General features: G+C 36.0%; 1 protein-coding gene across 9 annotated transcripts in view; it reads right to left on the bottom strand.

The window, feature by feature from the left end:
• The window catches only part of LOC139977726 (uncharacterized), a 204,413-nt gene that overhangs the window by 34,781 nt on the left and 149,656 nt on the right, over window positions 1-19,976 (bottom strand). For 7 of the 9 annotated variants that reach the window (XM_071987248.1, XM_071987246.1, XM_071987253.1 and 4 more), the window contains exons 6-14: window positions 16,717-18,782; window positions 16,075-16,277; window positions 15,039-15,115; window positions 14,256-14,317; window positions 12,330-12,387; window positions 11,781-11,845; window positions 7,851-8,024; window positions 2,938-3,042; window positions 593-697 (exon numbers count right to left, since the gene is read on the bottom strand). In XM_071987248.1, the coding sequence (XP_071843349.1) occupies window positions 593-697; window positions 2,938-3,042; window positions 7,851-8,024; window positions 11,781-11,845; window positions 12,330-12,387; window positions 14,256-14,317; window positions 15,039-15,115; window positions 16,075-16,277; window positions 16,717-18,782 (2,915 nt within the window). The remainder of the gene's footprint in view (window positions 1-592; window positions 698-2,937; window positions 3,043-7,850; window positions 8,025-11,780; window positions 11,846-12,329; window positions 12,388-14,255; window positions 14,318-15,038; window positions 15,116-16,074; window positions 16,278-16,716; window positions 18,783-19,976) is intronic. The other 2 variants (XM_071987250.1, XM_071987252.1) reach the window with 2 other exon arrangements.

The raw sequence follows: 19,976 nt of genomic DNA, 5'->3' as shown, positions 1-19,976 counted from the left end.
AATAAACCTATATTACGTAAGAAATTTGGCTTACATTTTAACTCATTTATTAATTTACTCTGACTGTACCTAAGATTTGAGAAAACTTATGTGGTGTTTGCCAGTATTTTATCAGTTTTATTCAAGTTTTTACCTGGTTTCAACGCATAGTTAAATGATTTATATCAAGTTTTATGTTATTTATGAATCACCTAGTATCGAAAAGACTCAAGAGCTTAATATTTATTTCTAACTTAAAGCAATAATGATAAACTGAATTACATTGGTAAAGATGGTACAATTTGGTATTGCATGTCAATGAAATGCAACAATATGGAAAGTATGTCTTTACTTTCTTCATTCTCTATAAGCCAAACTGGAAATTTGATAGGTTGTTAAGTCATCATGCCTTCTTGTCATTTCCTCAAGCTCCAACATAAGAAATGTTCAAAAATGATCTAAACAAGTGCAACTCCAACTTTCAAGCATTGTCACTAGCAATTGTAATCAGTCCTTAATGGGCATGCTTTTAGTTTATGTTTATATAGGTTTAAGATCAAACTTATCAATGTTTTGGAAAATAGCCTGAGATGACAAATAGACTGAGCTTTACCATTGCTGCAGCTGTATGTTCATTATAGCGTCTTTTCTTGGAGTGTGGGACATCTGCTGACTGTGATGGCGCAGGACTGCCTGAGAGGGATGATGGTGATACGTCCTACAGATAAAAAGTTTGAAATGAATTAATAGATACACAGTAAGGATATTCAAAATAACCAGGTAGGCTTACTGAATCCTGCCAGATTAATATATTTAATGTAACAGTGCAGACAAGATTTAAAGTTTGACCACTGGTGAATTCACAAACTATTGATGAAATGTTCATACTTTGACTACTACTTTACCAAAAACTAACCAAAGGAGTCTTGTTCTTGAGAACCTCTACATAGCAAGTACGAAGTTCGTCTAAGATTTACATTTTGAGTACTGAAAAGATACATGCACTTTCTAAAGCAGGTCCACATTCAATGAACAAAGGTCATGCAAATTATTAGACATTAAATTCTATCGATATGCGCGGAGGTGCAAAGTCATTTCAGGTCAATGTTGGATAATATGAACTTTTATGGTAAACTTCACTAATGTGTACTTACAAGAATTTTAGAATTGTTGAATTCAAATTACCTATGACTTCTACAACTAACAAGTCTTGTAATTACCTTGAAGAATCCACATGGGATTATGAAATACATCAAAGCTGAATTTTTGGAGTTAACATGTCTAAAACTTATCCTACATTGCCAAATGACGCTTTCAATCTGTAGCAATTCATAAAATTTCTATCAGTATCAAAATGCATTTCAGGTCAATGTTGGATAATATGAACTTTTATGGTAAACTTCACTAATGTGTGCTTACAAGAATTTTAGAATTGTTGAATTCAAATCACCTATGACTTCTACAACTAACAGGTCTTGTACTTACCTTGAAGAATCCACATGGGATTATGAAATACATCAAAGCTGAATTTTTGGAGTTAACATGTCTAAAACTTATCCTACATTGCCAAATGACGCTCTCAATCTGTAGCAATTCATAAAATTCCTATCAGTATCAAAATGCATTCACAAATCAGGTATGCAAGTTCACACAAGCTTTATACATTTGACCATGATTGCTAAGTTTTCAGATCAAGCTTACACGAGGAAGAAATTTAACATAAGAAATTGTGTTCTTTTTATCCATCATGTCCTTGTACAAAAATCCCATTCTGTAAAGCTAGTTTTTAAAAACAAGGTTGATAATTATCAGCATTCAATCAGTGTTGGCAACAATGGGGCATCCCCGCCCCCCCCCCCCCCCAATTATCAAAATCCCCCCTCTCGCCCTAATTCAATCCAAGTCGGCTGCAGTAAACAAACCTGACTGTGCATTCGGTCCTATTTCCTTTATTTGGGTAATATTAGGCTAACAAAATTGTGACACCTTTGAGTATTTTCCCCTTGAACCCCTTCAGCGATTTGAAATATATTCTAATGACATTGCTATGATTTTCTGTGTTAAGCTAAATAGCTACAAGAAGTTTCTGAAAGCACTACAGCTTTCCAGGCTTGGAACACCTCCCACAGACATGAAATTCCTCTTCCGGACTTGTGCTATTGTGCTTCACATTCGCTACAAGTTAACAAAAAATATCTCATAATCCCAAAACTTCTGGGGTCAACCCCCTGACCTCCAGCACTGCTTTGAAATGCTTTCTATAGAAATTTATTTCTCTCTCCCATATTTTTGTGCTTTTAAATTGCTGTTATAAACATAGCTCAGCTAGTCTCTGCAGTCAACATGAATCAAGCCAAGTCGGTTAAGTGCGGTTTATTCTCTCTTAAAGGTATTTTGTGCTTTTAACTCGCTTCTAAAACACAAAGGATATCTAAACATGCTGAAGTTTCCAGGGACTTGCCCTTTGGATCCTCGCAAGGTCCCTGAGAAATGTTAGTGTAATTCCTTTTTCTGAGTTTTGTTTCTAAATTTGCTTGAAGGTAAACAAGTGCAGTATAAAGGAGCTGCTTCTTCTGGGACTCTGAACTCCCAGCCAATATCAGTGTCCAGTTGCGATCATAAAACAAGTTGCTGCATTTGTTTTACGAAATGTTGCTCAGCTTGTCACTGCTGTCAATCACAAAGAACGAAGTCGGCCTTGAAATTGTTTCACATCCCTCTTGAAAGATGGTGAATGTAAGACCCTGGTTATATGATACAATTTTTCATTTCATACAAAATAAAAGTTTTGATAATTTTAATTTCAACAGGTGCAACGGCAACATCCAACATTGTCATAGTCAATTTTGATCAGTCCTTTACAGGCTTGCTTTTCTGTATGATATTAATATTGTTTAACAGTCGAAATCATCAATATCTTGGAAGATATTCTGAGATGACCAATAGACTGAAATTTACCGTCACTGCAGCTGTAGATTCAATAAACCGTCTCTTCTTTGAGTGTGGGGCATCTGCGGACTGTGATGGCACAGGAATGCCTGAGAGGGATGATGCTGATACGTCCTGCAATTAAATACGTTGAAATGAGTTAGATACACAGTATGATAATATTGACTAGTAAACAGGTAGCCATAGTTGGGTTAAAAAGTGAATCCTTACTTTTTGTTGACCTTAAAAGACCTTTCACCGTTTGATTCCTACACTTGAGCATCTCAACTTAGCATAGCAAGTATGAAGCTCAACCAAGCGTTACATTTGGAGTTCAACTGAAAGGATATATGTACTTACTAAAGCAGATCCACATTCCATGTACAAAGTCATGCAAACTGTATTACTTAAGTTTCCCAAAAGCATTGATTTAGAACCATCCCTATCGATTTGAATACAGGTCAAAGTTCATTTGAGTTCATCAGAGATCAAAGTCATAAACAGGATCTATCATTGTAAACTCCGACCAGAAAATGAAAATGTTTAGTTGTTCCGATAGCCAAACGTATTTATAGTGTGGTAAGCCATAGGTGTAAGTATTCATGAACTTGTGCATAACAAAATGAAGAGGATTATCTATTGAATTGTGTGGCAACAGATACAGGAAGGTACCAGGAATCAGTTATCATGTTGACAAAGCCTCTGAAGTGGCATAGTAGAAAAACATATTTTAGCATGAATATCAGTGAGGTCAAAGTTTATGATATCATAAAATCTATAAACTACATATACTTAATTTTTCTTCCAAGTACAAGTATAAAGCTAATTAGAAATACTATTTCAGAGATATCTGATAAAGAAGTTTATGTTCACTGATTAATACTCATTATATGCACACAGGAACAACATGGTTGATTGTATGAATATAGTATGACAAACTTAATGACAACAAGGATGAAAGCCATTGAACACTTGGTTCTTGTCTTGTGTTTAAAGGCCATTTCTTGCAATTTGATGAACAAAAATAACATAGAGTTGGAGTTATCATAAAAAAAAGTGCTTATTATGCAGCAACATCACCATATCAGTGTGAACCAAATGTCACGTTGAGCCTCAACCACTCATTAATATTCATGAGATGAGAACCAAGAACAATAGGGTACTTTTCACAACAGAGAATCTATCTACCATTTGTTTACATTGATTCAACTTGTGGTTGTTGAGATATCATGTTTACAAGCTGCTTTTGACAATTTTCCTGAATATTCACAAGTTGGAAAGTGTTGTTGCAAAAAACATGTACATACTCTGTACTTACATTACCATACCAAGTATAAACTTTATGGGAAATAAGGTTGCAGAGATATTGACATATTCAATACATTATGGTAAGACCTGCAAACTCATTAATATTCATGAGATGGGAAACACATCATAGGGCATCTGTCTACCAAGTATGACATTGATTCAAGTTGTGTTTGTTGAGAAATCATGTTTACAAGCTGTTTTTTTTTACGATTTCCCAGTAAGCCTCACCCACTAATGAATATTAAAGAGGTCAAACTTGTTGTTGCAAAGAACATGTACTTACAACCTACCTGTCATATACACACACACACACATTAATAGTTCAATACACACGCCAGCGCAATTGCAGAGGTTTACTGAGCCTTCAGTGTCGTAACCAAAAATGCATTCACGTATAAACTGTATGCAAGTTCCCACATGCTTTTTAGTTTTAACATGATTATAAGCTTTTCATACTTTTCAAGCTTACAGGAGAAAGAAGGGTTTAACATTAGTTATGTGAGATTTTATTAATCGTGTCCTTGTATAAATATCACTCCTGTAAAATTTGTTTTCATCCAATGATTAGAAGTTTCTGAATTATCTTCATGCACTCAGTGTTGACAACAAGGGGTGCATTGTCTCCCCCCCCCCCCAAGTTATGATAATCCCCCCTATTTGACATCCAAGTCAGCTACTGTAAACATCAAGGGCACTATAGTTGCTTGCTTGTAAGGAATTTCTACAAGGGAGCAGCACTGTCTTAAAATTGTTATGTAATCCGACACAATATTATTGCCAAAAATATCACCAATCAACCGTTGGTCCTTTGAGAGCCTGTTGAGGACCAGGTGTCTGATAAGAGCAAGAGTAAGCTTTTTTTTTTACAGAACTCACAGAATCACCCTAACTGTATTTATTAAGAATTTTAACAAAACCAAACCAAACCTTGATCTCTAATAACTTCGCACATTAAGGTTGCAGAGGAGAGGATAATTTAGATTGGAATATGGCCACGAAACTAGAAATAATCAACTTGAAAGAAACTAATACAGGTCACTGGAGGTCAACCTGAGGTCAAAAGTCACCCAAATGCAGGTCGACTATTGGATTACAATAGCGTAACTCCCAACCTTGATGGACATTTGGTTCTCAAGTTATTGTAAAAATACTATTTATTGACCCCCTAATTGACCTTTGTTGACCTTGGATCAAATGACGTTATGTTTCGAAACGATACTTTACCCCATTAACAACTATTCCAAAAATATCAACCATGTCGAACCCTGTAAATGGGAGTAATTGCTTGTTAATATTTTGGTTTTTGGCATATAACTAATCTTTGGTGACCTTCACAGGCACCAAATACAATAGGGCACACCTTCTCACTATGGCGGATCTATATACCAAGTTTGAGTTTAGTCCAACTTTCCCTTGTTTAATTACAGTGTAACCAAGCAAATATCACAGACACACACGGGTACACACACGCCCGCCCGCCAACCTGACTAAATTTCCCTTCCCCTGAATTTCCCTTCTGCCCAATTTACATTCTTTGGGTAATATTAGGCAGAGAAGAATGTTACACCATCCAGGGTCTTTGCCACTTGGACCCCACAGGGCCTTGAAATATATGCCAATGAAATTGCAATGTCTGTAATGTATTCCTGTTCTTAAGTTAAAATCACAACAAAAACTGTCTGAAAGCTTCTCAGCTTCTGGTCTGGAAGCACCCCCAATAGTGCCTAAAGGTCAAGTGACACGTTACAGATTCACTTCAAACTTGCACAAATTGAGAAGCTACATATCAAAACCCTATACTCCAAATTTGGAGTTCCACGATTGTTTCTTTACTGTTTTAATTAAGTTAATAACCAAGCTCATCCCGTAAGATAATGACGTCACAGGGGGAACTGCCAATGTTGCCAAAACTAAATAGGCCTAATATGCTAACCAAGATCAAAGACGCAAACAATACGTCACGGACAGTAAACAAAATATCATATGAGAATGGGTGCACAACAGTACAAGGAAGTTTCGTGTTCGTCAAACACTGGATACAGCGATAGCTTAGTACCAGTGCACTCAGCCAGCCTAGCTGCCTAAGTAAAGATTGGCTTGGACCTTCGAGCGAATCTTATGTGTGCAGTGCGCACTTCACTATTTAAATATTCATTTCCTATCGCCTATCCGCGCAACTTGGAATTGGAACACCAACAGCTCGCCGTCTACAAGACAATGCCGTTCCTTCTCTATTTGGAGAAAGTATCTTCAAATCTCGAGGAGAGATAGAAACAAGTAGACCAGTACTTGCGAAGCTGGATCGGAAAAGAGTAAGTGTATTTTCTGGCCTAGGCCTACTACAAGGACTGACTTAGTATTATTACTAACTTACAGTAGGCTAATTCTTATAATTTCGTTCAGTTAGGCCCTAAATTAGGTATGGCGACGATAAAGTTAGGCGTAGGCTAGGGCTAACTAAAGCATTTGATCAGTGGTACATAATGAAAAATCCAGAATAATAAGCATCACATGTTTACATGTCATTTTGCCCAATAATGTGATCCCACCTATCTTCATACTCAGAGTCATAGCTCATATGTTGCACAGTAAATGACATCCTTATATTTTGCCATTTTTGGTGGTAGGGCTGCAATTTTTGTTACAAGAGAAAACGCTTGTGACAGGTACTTTCAAACATATCAAACTGCTTTCTTAAATGAACTTTCATAACTTCCTTGTTATTTTCTTTCCCAATTTTCAATACTTAGATTAATCTAGAAGCTGTTCCCCAACCAACTGCAGTGAAAAAAAAGGCATGGATTCTGCAGAATGTACATCTCCATCTAAAGGTAGCATGATCTTATATACATGTGCTTGTAATTACCGAAAAACAGTTGGGAAATGGGGGAGGGAGGGTGGTGACAGGCATTAAAGATTTAAGTAGTCAGTTTTGAACGGGATACAAGAAACTCCACCAGTAAAACATCGAGGCATATATATGGGGGGGGGGGGCAAGCTACCAGACAAAAGGGAGGCAGCAGTGTGACGCCCGAAAAGTCCCTATAAATAGAGTGATGAATGGGGGGGGGGGGAGTGGGGGAGGAAATGTTGTGGAGAAGTGTAAGCTAGGGTAATACAAGGAAAAATGGAAAACTCATACATCTATAGAGTATTCAATAGCAGAAGTGAGTACAGGGCCAACATTTTAGAAACAGTACTCGTTGAAAGCAAAATACTGTAGCAATTAAAACTGCACATCGGGGCAGGCTGACTAGGGGATAACATACATTGTATTTTATCCATCATATCCCCCTTCCTGACGAGAGTGGTTGAGGAGGCTATACCTGATGGCTTCACAGGGAGATATATAGGCTACATCTATAGTTACTGAGAGAAGGGAGATAACATTGTAGTTATACTATATGAAACCAAGCTGAAGTCATTTGCAATGCTCATGGTGTGAGTGGCCCATATTTTTGCAGCCACATAAAGTAGGAGAATATGCTCTCCTTGAGAAAAGATAAGTGAGCCATCTAGGCAGCTGACCCCTGTCATAGAGCAGCCTACTGTATGTGTGTGGTATAATATGCGTTTATTCTAATTTTCAGTTAATGTAACACATGTAGAAGTCCAGTGGTCACTGGTCCCCCTACCACCATTGAAGTTGCTGACTGGACCAACAGAGACAAGAACACCATCAAAGCAACCAGGGCCATCTCACAGTGGCTATGATGGTCCGTCTGCTGCTGTGGCATCCTCATCGGGATACACCGAAAAACCGCCAGGTAGTCCGGACTATACTCCATTAGTTCACTCATCTGATGAATCTGAACATGACAAAGATGACGCTTCAAGGTAATTTTCAAGATTGATAGTAGATTTGTCTGGAAAATCTATTGGTGCTATCACATTCTGGAAAGAGGATCATTATTAATTTTGACACCAACACTGTGGGGCAGTCTGGAATGTGTAGTGAGGCCATCAGTTTTTACTTCAATTAGCGTATACATACTGTATCTGGTAGAGTTGTCACAGCTGTATGTGAACAAGAAATAAAGGAACAAACAAGTAGTTGGATTTAACAGAGTATATTATATCTTCACTTGGCTGGATATCTGCTACTGAATACAAATGGTGAAAGTAGCATCTTATACACCCTTTTACCATGGATTACAAGGGGATGGGACAGGATGTTACTCTGTCCACATGTTTACTTTACTACATAAACAGTGGTTAAGCTACTGAGACAATGACCACACATCCTGCTGAAGATTACATAATCCATAATATTAGGTGCACAAACAGGTGTAGGGTTTTTGTTGTAATCAGTAAAAAGTATATTGGAATTGTTCAGGCACAAGTTGTCAGGTAAAAACTGACCCATGTATCCACACCAATCGAGGTGTATCAGCTGTCACCTTAGTTGGGCATCCAAAGACTTGACTGACAACTGTGCATTGTGCCATGACTATTGACCGAAATGGAGTGATTGGAGTGCCTCTGTCTAAATGGTATGTTTTTATGAACTATTATTATATTATTCTTCATATCTTTACTGTTCTACAGATTACGTATGGGAACATTTTGATTGCTTGCACAACTTCTGCAGAAGTGGAACTCTTGGAGAGGAGTGTCCTGTTCCTGTCAGAGAAGAGCCACCACCACTTGCAAGCTTCTATGTTCATCCGAACAATGAGGATGCCATAAAACAACACCGAAGCAGATTTCAAAAGCTTTGCTGAAGTGGTTGATGGCCTCCAAATTTCTAATTTTGTTTCATTGTAGTGGGGAGCAATCAACTCTGTGAATCGTCTGTTCACTGGATGTTTTGGCACAGCTGCAGGGCAGTGTTAATTAACAGGTCACTACCAGCCTTTAGGGAAGTTGCTAGTCTTAAATTAAAGTTTTACTTACATCTGGTTTCCATTGTAACTAAGTAATAACATTATATTTAAACAAAAGTTCCAATGACAAGTATTCCTCTCTAGAGAGCATAGACTTCATAAATATCAATTTCATGCTGACTTAATATTTGTATGCGAATTTGGTGTTTCAAACATGTTGCCAAATTTTTTGTTTTTCTCGAAATGAATTGACAGAAATTTGCTGTTTGTTCCCCGCATGGGATAAAATGTGATTTTTTTATCTCAGTACATTACATGTATAGAGATATTGTAACAGTAAGTGGGACTCTCTCTTCTCTTAACAAAATTTCAGCGTCTTGAAACAAAGTTCTTTTCCTCTGGAATTCCAGAGGAAAATATATCATATAGACCAACAAAAGTTACTATTTTTTATTCCAGAATTGTATCTCATTTTATGACCTTTTCACCGATGTATGTCCAAATCGGGCCAAATCGGGCTGAAAACACACTTTGGCAGACCTTTTTTGCACACGCTCCAAAGCTTGTTTGTAGGGAACTTTTGCCCACGTTTTCCTGCTCATTTGTTAATTATTATTCGATGTTTATGGTTTATTATGGGCACGTGACATATTACTTCTCAGCGATTGGTTTGTTATCTGCGGTTTAATGTTTATGAAAGAGAATAGAATAGAATTGTCTTTCAACAGTGGTATCGACAGAGCAAAGATTTGAAATTAGGAATCAAAATTAAAACTTCCAGTATTGAGATACTGCGTCATTGATGCTCTTGTTCCCATTTATTAGCAAGTAACCTTGATATTCCATGGATTAATGAACAATTTCAGATTTATTTCCATTACACTTTTATTAAAATGAAAGCCTAAGCTATCCAGATCCCATTGACATAGTGGTTTAGGCTACTTTATTCAAACTGTTCTTTTATTTTAGGCTAGTATATTTGACATTTCAATCATCCAGATTTTGTTGGCAGGCTACTAGAAGCGACAGCTTTGCTTACAATAGAGAATACATACAAAAAATAAACTTGAGTTTTTATTATTTATTACTGTTATGTACTTCCCAAACTGGTACTGAAGGCTTTTGAAAAATTCTGAACAGATATTGCAACCCCCCCCCCATGACGTCACTGAATCTATTACGTACTCGTACTTTTTACCGATTTCTACCCCTTTGGAGACGAAAAATGATCGCGTTGTTGTGTTTTTCTTAACATAAGAATTGTTAAGTTTTAAAGTATGTAAAGTCAAGTCTACGTGTCACTTGACCTTTTAATTACGTTTTCCAACAACTTCTGGGAGTTTCTCACTATGGAACCCCCACCAGGGCTTTGAAATGCATTTCATAGAAACTGACTTGTCTCTCACATATAATTTGTGCTTTAAATTTGCTGTTAGAAACGTAACTCAGCTAGTCACTGCTTAAGTTTCCTGTGATATGCACTTTACACAGGTCCTCTTGTACACTTCAAAATTCTCTCCAACCTCTGTTTGCCTCCCACACCCCACTTGTCCCTCTATTTTGGAATTTCTGGTGCAGCATCTGCATGCACTGTATCTAGACATTTAGAAAATTCCATTCACTAAATAATTCAACTTATCAGTATAATATCTGCAAGACTTATTATTAATATCAAAGATGTATCTAAGGTCATAATATTATGACACAAGCAACCTGTATATCTTCAAATATTTATCGACTCACAGTATAAATACAATTTACTCATCATCTGAAAGTTAATTTAGTCTCCGTCATCATTTAAGGCCTCAGTACATAGTAAATAATAAAACATTTCAGTTAAACAGTAAGATATAACATTTATTCCAGATTTATGAAATACCATGCACATAAACCTGTGGTCAATCCTATTATATTATAAGACGAATGAATGTCAAATTTCAGAAGGGTGTGCCTCTCAGTACTACAAAGTTTGCTGCAATTGCAATACACATACATAATAGTTGCAACAATAAGATATGTGCTTCAAACAAAATGGAACTAGATTGATAATAACAGAGTGGAATGTCATTCCAACTTTGATTTGATTTCACCAATGTGCGATGTACTGCACTGTCAAAGATTAAGCTTAATTCCTGTGTACAATAACTTACACAATTAAGCTGAACATGCCATTAGCAATCTTGTCACACAAAATTATCTCATAAGTATCAGTTATCATAAGGCAACATATCAGTCATATTTCAGCCTAATCCCTTTTCTCGTCACCTTACAGACTCATAATTACTTATTTGATTTTTTTAAATCTTTTTTCGTAACGTTTTTCTTCATTGTAGTTTACTGCATAGTTTATATGCTGCATCCATTTTCATCTTCAGTAATCCTTTCACCTCCTACGTCATTTTATTTCACTGCCCATTGTACTAACTGTACCCCATACATTGTCCAGTGTCCCAAACAGCTTGATAAATCTGTGAGTATGTGAAAATGTCTGTTTGGTCTGTTTTCCTCCCTTTTCTTTTATGTCTGCGTCTGAAGATCCTTTTGATGCTCTAAGTTTGATGTACTTATTATTTTAGAAGTTATTAGAAAAATTACATCTACAAGGTCTACTTCTTATGTGTGATGGTATTTAAAAAGAAAATTTTGGTATGTATATATGATCTGGACAATCCATAAACTCCCAACAGGTCTTATTACATTGGAGAACATTTCAAAAGTGAGTCATGATTCTTAACTTACCTTTCCTTTGCTTGGAACATCGTTGAGTTTGTCTTCTTGTTGTTCCACTGTTTTATTTGTTTCGTCTTTATTGATGGAGAAAAGTGACATAAAAATGTATTTGAATTAACCACAAAAACAGTTATAGAACACATCATATCATCAACTGTACCAATCTTTCATGCAATATATAAAAAATCATAAGCCAGTCCAACGACAAAAAAAGTCTGAAAAGTCTAGTTTTGTCCTGACATTTTCAGAAGTTGACTGAACCTTTAGTAAGTATACTTTAAAGCCAGCCTCCATAGTTTTTTCAAGGGCTGGTCAATAAGAACACAGGTGAAGTTAGTAACAAGTACTGAAAGGACAGGGCTTGTAGGACCATCAGGGCAAAGAACGTCAACAACACTGAGAATACAGAACCTTCATTTATCAGTAGCAATCCAGACGTGGCTATGTATGACTGCTTCAATTGTGGTTACAGATGATTTTATGTACTTCAGCGCTTGTTCTACAGTTACAGGGATACACATTTTAAAATGATTGTTCCTATTAATACCAGAAACTCACCAGTGATTGGTTTCAGTGATGATAGTTTTGCTGACATCCTCCCTGGTAATCTAAATTTCTAAATTTGAAAGACACAAATACATATGGTGGAAAATCATACAAACCTGATAGAAACTATATCATGAACCAAAAATCCCAGAGAATTTGCGATGCCTTGTTATATATAGATTTTTGTTTAATGAGTTTGCTGATGTAGGTCATCTCAATAAAATGTAATAAAATTAGAAGATCACAAACTTCAAGCTCCATTTCTCATTACATCAACACATTTTTTTTCATCACATATCACTAAAGGATCTTTCAATATACAAAAAAAAATTACCCAAATCCAGACCAAACAGCTTTCTGATGTTGGATAAAAAGTCAGATGGATGTTTTATATAATATGGGGTATTTTCCTGTTTAGCTTTAGGATAAATTATATCGATCATAAGCCCTTAAACAACTGTTATTAAGGAAGGAGGCTCATGGCATTATTTCATTTTCATTGTGAAATATTTTGATCGTTTACAACTTTCCTTAAAAAAAACTTCTAGCGTACATCGCAGGGAATTAGGTATAATAGAGCAGACAGCAAAGATAACATGTGGGACAAGACATATGTTGTGAAAGTCCCTCAATACAAGAGCACCACTTCTCTGATACATATTTCACCTTCTAACTACTGTATACAGTGTTCCAATTTGATTGAAACCTTTGTACAATATTGTAACACGAAATGAGTGGCAACCAAGAAGTCATTATAAAGTATGACACTCGTAAAATGTTTACACAGTTATCAAAGTTTTTGACCATTTGCTGACATTAATATGACATATGATCCTTGCCAAAACTACTACAAGGGTAGTATTCATGAAGGTGTACCTACCTAATGTACCAAGTATGAGATTTACTGATACTGTTAATTATATTGACCAATGGTGATATTAAATTTTCTCAACCTCATTCTATAACAAACAGCCAAGAAAATATATTCAGCAAAGCTACAACTATTAAATTTGCATTCTTCAGTTCTCCATTGACATTTGATCTCCACTAAAACATACTAAAATCTAGGATTAAGATGAGTTCTGACCACCACAATAATGAAAACAGCCAACAGCTTTCCCAGAGATATCTTCATGCAATGCTTGATATTCCACGATGGTTAATTATGTTTTAGAAGGTATATATCATTTACACACACACACACAAACACACAAGAATCACTTATACTTGTTTGCACTTTGTTAAGGAATAAACCAGTAAACCAAGAGGCTTAGTGGTTCCATGCAACATTTACAGTGTGTCAGAATATTTACTGACTTCTGTGTACAGACAGTTTTTATACTTTGAGGCTGGATCCACATACCAAGTGTGAAGTTCATCCAAGTTTTACTTTTGGAGCTAATATTTGTTACCATGAGTGACATTTGAGTACTCAATATGGTTGAGCTACGTACCACGTGTAAAGTTCGTCAAAGCTATCCTTTGACTTTTGGAGTTATTCAAAATTACAATAATTTGAAATTTGACATCTACTCACCCCAATTGGAATTTCCCAATAACTAAAGCAACCTAGAACTTACTGAGGGGCAACCACATAACATGTGATTCGCCAGAATTATTGAGTCTGCTTGTTTACACTGTCAAAGTTTTCCTCCTGTTGACCTCACTTGACCTTTAACCTCTACCAAAGCTGCTTTATGGAGCACCTACCACCCAAGTATGACATTCATCAATTCACCTGTCCGAAGGTGAAGTCAAATGACATTTGACATTGCAAATTAACTAAAGCACCCAAGAGCTATGAACGGTTATAAACATACAGAGTTTGAAGTTTGTGGACCACACGCTTGGTGAGTTATTGTGTTTTCTGATGAATTTCAGAACACAATCTGAAATGAAGGACAATAATTTAAAAAAATACAAGATAATGCATCTCACCATCCATTCTCCAGTTGTCCCATTTAATGTGTGAATTAAGTTTGCTCCAATGATCCATTCAACTGAAATGAGTATAAGTAGATAACAATGAGACCCTCAGCCACTCTCACATGGGATATTTTATTGAACACACATTTTTGTATTCGTTGCCACATTTCTCTGTTTTTAGGATAAAAATTACATTTCAAAGTTACAGGTAATATTGGCATTCATTCTTATCATATAAATTGCTTCACGATGAAACTTAGGGAAAACCACAACATTTTGCACTAATATAATCTAAAATATTTCCTCCCTCCTGAACAAATACAGGCACTAATGCAGCTAATTAACTGTGCCTAATCCCTTTCACTGTAGTAATTTATTTTACTCAGCTGATCATGTTCAATCTACTTCACTGCTCTACACTCATACACACACTAAAACAAATGTAACACCTTCTTGAATTGCTGTCTTCACACTTCCTTGTAATGATTTTTATCACTGTTATTGAGTCTAGTTGCGAATGGAATAAAGTTTTCTGATGTCAGCTTGTCCAAGCTTTGATTATAATCTACCCGCTTAACTGTTGATACAATTAATACCATTTTGCGGGCTAAAAGCCTTAAGTTCCATTTTTTCAACATGCTGGACAGAGTTACGTTTCTTACCACTATGCAGAAGCAGGACTAGAATGAAACAGCTTTAAGAAATGTCAGGCAAAGTTATAGTATCATATACAGAGGATATCTGTTACATCTAATTACCAAGCTCTTGTTATTCGTGAAACAGAATGTACGCTACCTGAAATGTTTCGGGATTGTAAGCTATTCAGATATTTTTCATCTTTCACAGCCACCGGTGGACTTGGTAATAGTAAGCTAGGAAAAAAGTAAAATGTGCGATAAAATAGAATTTTATTAAGAAAGAAATAAATATATTTGTTAGATAAATTAACATAAAAAGAATAAGGTAGAGGGCATAGGCCTTTATTTTTCAGGAAAATGCTTAGTTTTCTACAATTATATATTATGATAAATAGTGTATTTTGTAAAAGGAGAACTGAGACCAGCCATGCTCACCCACCCACCCAAAATACATACATACTAACTCTTGGAATCACCTAATTACACAAGATTTTCATATTTTGACCATTGCTGACCTCAAATGACCTTTGATATAGAAGTCTCATGTGTAGAAGGGGGCACCTATCAACCTAGTGTACATTTTACAGATATTATAACTGTTGAGTAGGCTTGTTTCAGTTTTGGAACTGGTGAACCCAGAAATCTAATGAGCTCTCATGATAGTGAGAGCAGTTAAGAACTTATCATTTAAGAGGAGAGCTTTTAACTGGAAATTTTAAGACAAAAAATATTGATATAATGATACTTAATAATATGCAGATCAAAACGACAAATGATGATTTGTCCACGATAACATTTCAAGGCACCATTGGTGGAACAAAGAGAAGGATTGACTTTGACCAATAGCACTGGTTATAGAAGGTGTACAGTGCTAAAAAGGTTACCAGTTCACCCTAGACATGGTCGAATAAAAAGGAGCTAAGCTTGTGGGGAGACAGGTAAGCAAGGAGTGGAGTAAATTATGACTAGGTAAATTGATGTAGCAGACTGTCAGAAAAAGTAATGATGCAGTGAGAAAGCCAAACATTTTACATGGTTCCCCCCATTGCTTATAGATATCAAATGCTTGTATATATTTCTGCTGAATGTTCTTTATTAGCTCTATAAATCACACATTCCAATATAACCTTATTTTCAATATCACATTGAGTGAAAGCTTTAGTTTGGTTTGCCGACTTTGAATTAGTCCTCACCGTGCTACTTCAACCTTTTCATTGTTGATAATGAATTTAATGAGATCTTTATAATCTTGTTCAATCAGCTTCTGGTCCCACCGAATCACTTCAATAGCCCTCAGGGTATTCAAAACTCCCAGCGAGACATCAGCCTTCAAGATCAGGGCTTTCTCTGTAATTTTTTCCACAACATCTGAAAGCTTCAGATATTTGATTGGAATCTGGAGAATAATTCACAGATATTGTAGTATGTCAACCTGAAATCAGTACCCAACAATAACAAGTGGAAAACATAAACCTCACAGAATAACCTGTAGATCAATTAATATATTAGTCTGATATCCCCAGAATGAATACATTAGGTCGATCTTGTACTAAAGATCATTTTTTTTCTCTGGATTGAAAGATACGTTTCAAGAGGTAACATATTTAAAATGTACTTACCTCATCAATATCTCAACATACTAGATTTACTTAAGTTTTAGCACAAATTGGTGACATATACACCTTTAATTTTGTATCCTATGGATTGATGCTGTACTCGACACTGGAAAAAGTGAATGTGGTATTCATGCACACTTCATATTATGTATCACAGATATCGGGATATAAGCAGAGATTTGCTGTATTTGAGCTAAGAAAGTTGTATTCACACTTTACCTTTGATCTTGAAGCAAAGGTGAGCATAGAAACCTTTGACCTCAGCAGCAGTTGACTATCTTCAGAGCTGAAGTTGACAGATTCTCTTCTAAAGATCTCTGTGACAATGTCCTTGAACTTGTGTCCTTTGTAACCATCATACTCGGCAAAACAGAGGCAGATGCAGTTCATGATGTAATCAGGAATCTCACCATCTCCTGTTGTAAAGTCTCTCATGAGAAAACTGGCAATGAAATGAAAGCTGGGAGGACAGATGTGACAAGTGAAGCGCAAGATATAATAGAGATCAGCTGGGTCTATGTTAGCCAAGTGTTCTCTGAACAATTGATACTTGTAATGGTGTTCAGTTGTTTTGTGACCCCAGAAGAGGCGGGCTAAATACTTTGCTGCAAACCACTCTTGAATTAACTTATGAAGGAATTTGACCTGTAGCGAGATATATTTCGAAGTTTTTCTGTTCAGTAAAGGTTCTGATTTTTTCTCTTTCGATTCCAATATTGGATTCCTCTCTGATTGATTGTCAGATGCCAAAATATCAGGTTCAGGTGGTACCCCTCTTTTTATCTCTGAAGTAACATTAGATGTGTTCAGTGACTGGGTAGTTCTACTGCGTGAGTCGTTCTGAAGATTTCTATCAGGGGAATTAACTGGAGTTCCTTCCTCAACAACAAGTAACCCAGCATCTATCCATGTTTTGCTATCGCTGACACATCTATCCACAAAGTTTTTCTGCCAAAACAATTGTTTGTTTCCTTTACAGAGGCCATTAAATGCAAGTTCCTCCAATGTAATGCATGTATCTTGGGAGTCTGTTGAATCATGACTCTCTGAACTGCTCTCATACTCTTCACTAGTATATTCCAGAAGTGACCCAGGGGTCTCTTCAGTGTCAGATGTACTTTCTTCATCCTTTTCCGAATCTGATGAAACAAATGAAACATCTTCCCGTCCATGATATACAAAAGAATCAGGATCAAACTTAATGGTAGCATGATTCTTCAGTGTGAAATCATGTGTGTGGTGACCAGATGATTGTGCCTCAGGCTCCCACTCAGCAAACTTAGCACCAGCTACTCCATATTCCTCCTGCTTGATAAATGCTTCACTCTCTAACCTGCTCTCATCCTCTTCACAAACTGATTCCGGCTGCTGGTTAGATAGATGACTCTGGTTGTCTTCCTCATCCTGCACAGAACACAGAATGTCTACAATGGCCTTCACAAAAGGAGTAACCCTGTCAAGCTGACCCTCTTGTAACTTTCCTAATCTATCAATGTTATGTACTAACAACACAAAGAGTAGTGGAACATTACAAAGATCAAGAATAAATGGAACATTATCAATCAATTCCTTTACTTCTTCTTGCCTTTTGACATCATCAGAGAAGACCTTTTTAATGTATTCATTCCTTTCGTCCTCACCAAAGCTTCCTATCTTCAACATTGGACCTGGAGGTAGATGCTTGGTATAATCTGTCCTATTTGTGATCATAACAATGCAGTTGGACAGTTTTTCCTTTGTCATTACTCTCATGACTTCTGAGGGACTTCCATCTTTGGTTACACCATTGTATTCTTCTAACCCATCCAATATGAGGTAGACTTTCTTCTTACCACTGTTAAGCATAGACTCAATATCCTCTTCTGTGATGGGAATGCCTTTACGAATGTAAAACATCTTGATAGCTTGAATAATTGTCATGTCATCAACAATTTTCAAGGGCAGATAGATGACCATGGGGATATCCATAAGCTTTCCACAACACCAGTCATAGGCCAACTGAGAGGAGAGCATTGTCTTGCCGGAGCCTGGCTGTCCTTCCAGAATGATTCGAGTCTCTGCTTTTAGTCTTTCATCAGTAAAGATATCTAGGTAGTGTAGCTTACATTTTCGGTCAACTTCTCTGCTAGATATTTTTGAACCAGAATTTGTTAAGACTAAGCCGCTGGCTATAAAGAGATCACTTGATTTCCATTGACAAGACTTCATCCAGGGGACAGGAGTCATGGTTTCAAACCAACTCTTTATCTTCTGTTGTAAGCATTTCAGGAATAAGCTCTCTTTGTCTTTAATACAAGGAAACAGAAAGCACAGTTCAATTTCTATTGAAACAAGTTCAAATGTTTCACAATTTACAACAGAATATTTAAAAAAATGTACCATACTGATATCAATAGTTTGGGCAATCTCGTAACACTGTATCTTTGGTAACATTTATTAACAACTAATGTAGTATAATCTTCAAATGTAAAGGAAGCTCACTCCCAACACAAACTAAGACACTGTCATTGCTCAAACATGCCAGTCAGTTTAAAATTACTCAGTAATACAAACAGCAATGTTAAAATATAGTGTCATACATCCAGACTTGAAACAATTGGAAACCAAGATGTTATTATATTTCATTCATATCATAATATACAATGATTGCTGTCATAAATGGAAAGAATTTATTTATTTATTTAGTTTTATATATTATATATATATATATATATATATATATCTATATATATATATATATCTATATATATATATATGTATATATATATATATATAGATATAGATATATATATATATATATAGGAATAACTGAATAACTGTTAAACAACTATGCTGCATTTAGAGAAAGGCTGGATCTCGAGTGAGATACAATAATTGAATTAGGTAAGTGATTGGAAGTAAAACAGCCAATGTTTGGTTTTTGCAGAGCTTTCGAGCAAAACTAGCTCTTCTTCAGTGCATGATCACCGAAAGTGACCATATATATATATATATAAATGAAAATCGTAATGAGTTGGAAAATGAAGAACAGTGAAAAAACTTTCAGCCTCCACCGGGATTCGAACCACGGGCCTTCCGCTCTGTACGCGGACACCCTAACCACTAGGCTATGGATGCTGATTGTATGTCCAGAGGTTCGAAACCGGTAAGGAAGATTGTAATTCCACTGTACAGTACTGTAGGCGTTTGTCACCTGTATCGAACAATACTATATTAAATATATTAATGTACATTAGTAAATTATAAATTTTAATTAAAATATTAAAAAATATTAAAATATTAATATTATATATAATATTTATTTATAAATTCTTTATTTATTTTTCACTGATAAAGTAGGACTCCTCCATGATAAGGAGCAGTGTTTAATTGTGAAGTCATTTGAGTACACTGCAAACTGCAGCTTCCTGGGACACGACTAAATCATTTTCAAAGGATTAATATCATAACTTTAATTTTACAGGAGAAAGAGCTGTTGG

The sequence above is a fragment of the Apostichopus japonicus genome, chromosome 12, assembly GCF_037975245.1.
Source record: "Apostichopus japonicus isolate 1M-3 chromosome 12, ASM3797524v1, whole genome shotgun sequence".
NCBI lineage: Eukaryota > Metazoa > Echinodermata > Holothuroidea > Aspidochirotida > Stichopodidae > Apostichopus > Apostichopus japonicus.
This window is presented reverse-complemented; position numbering and strand designations above follow the sequence as displayed.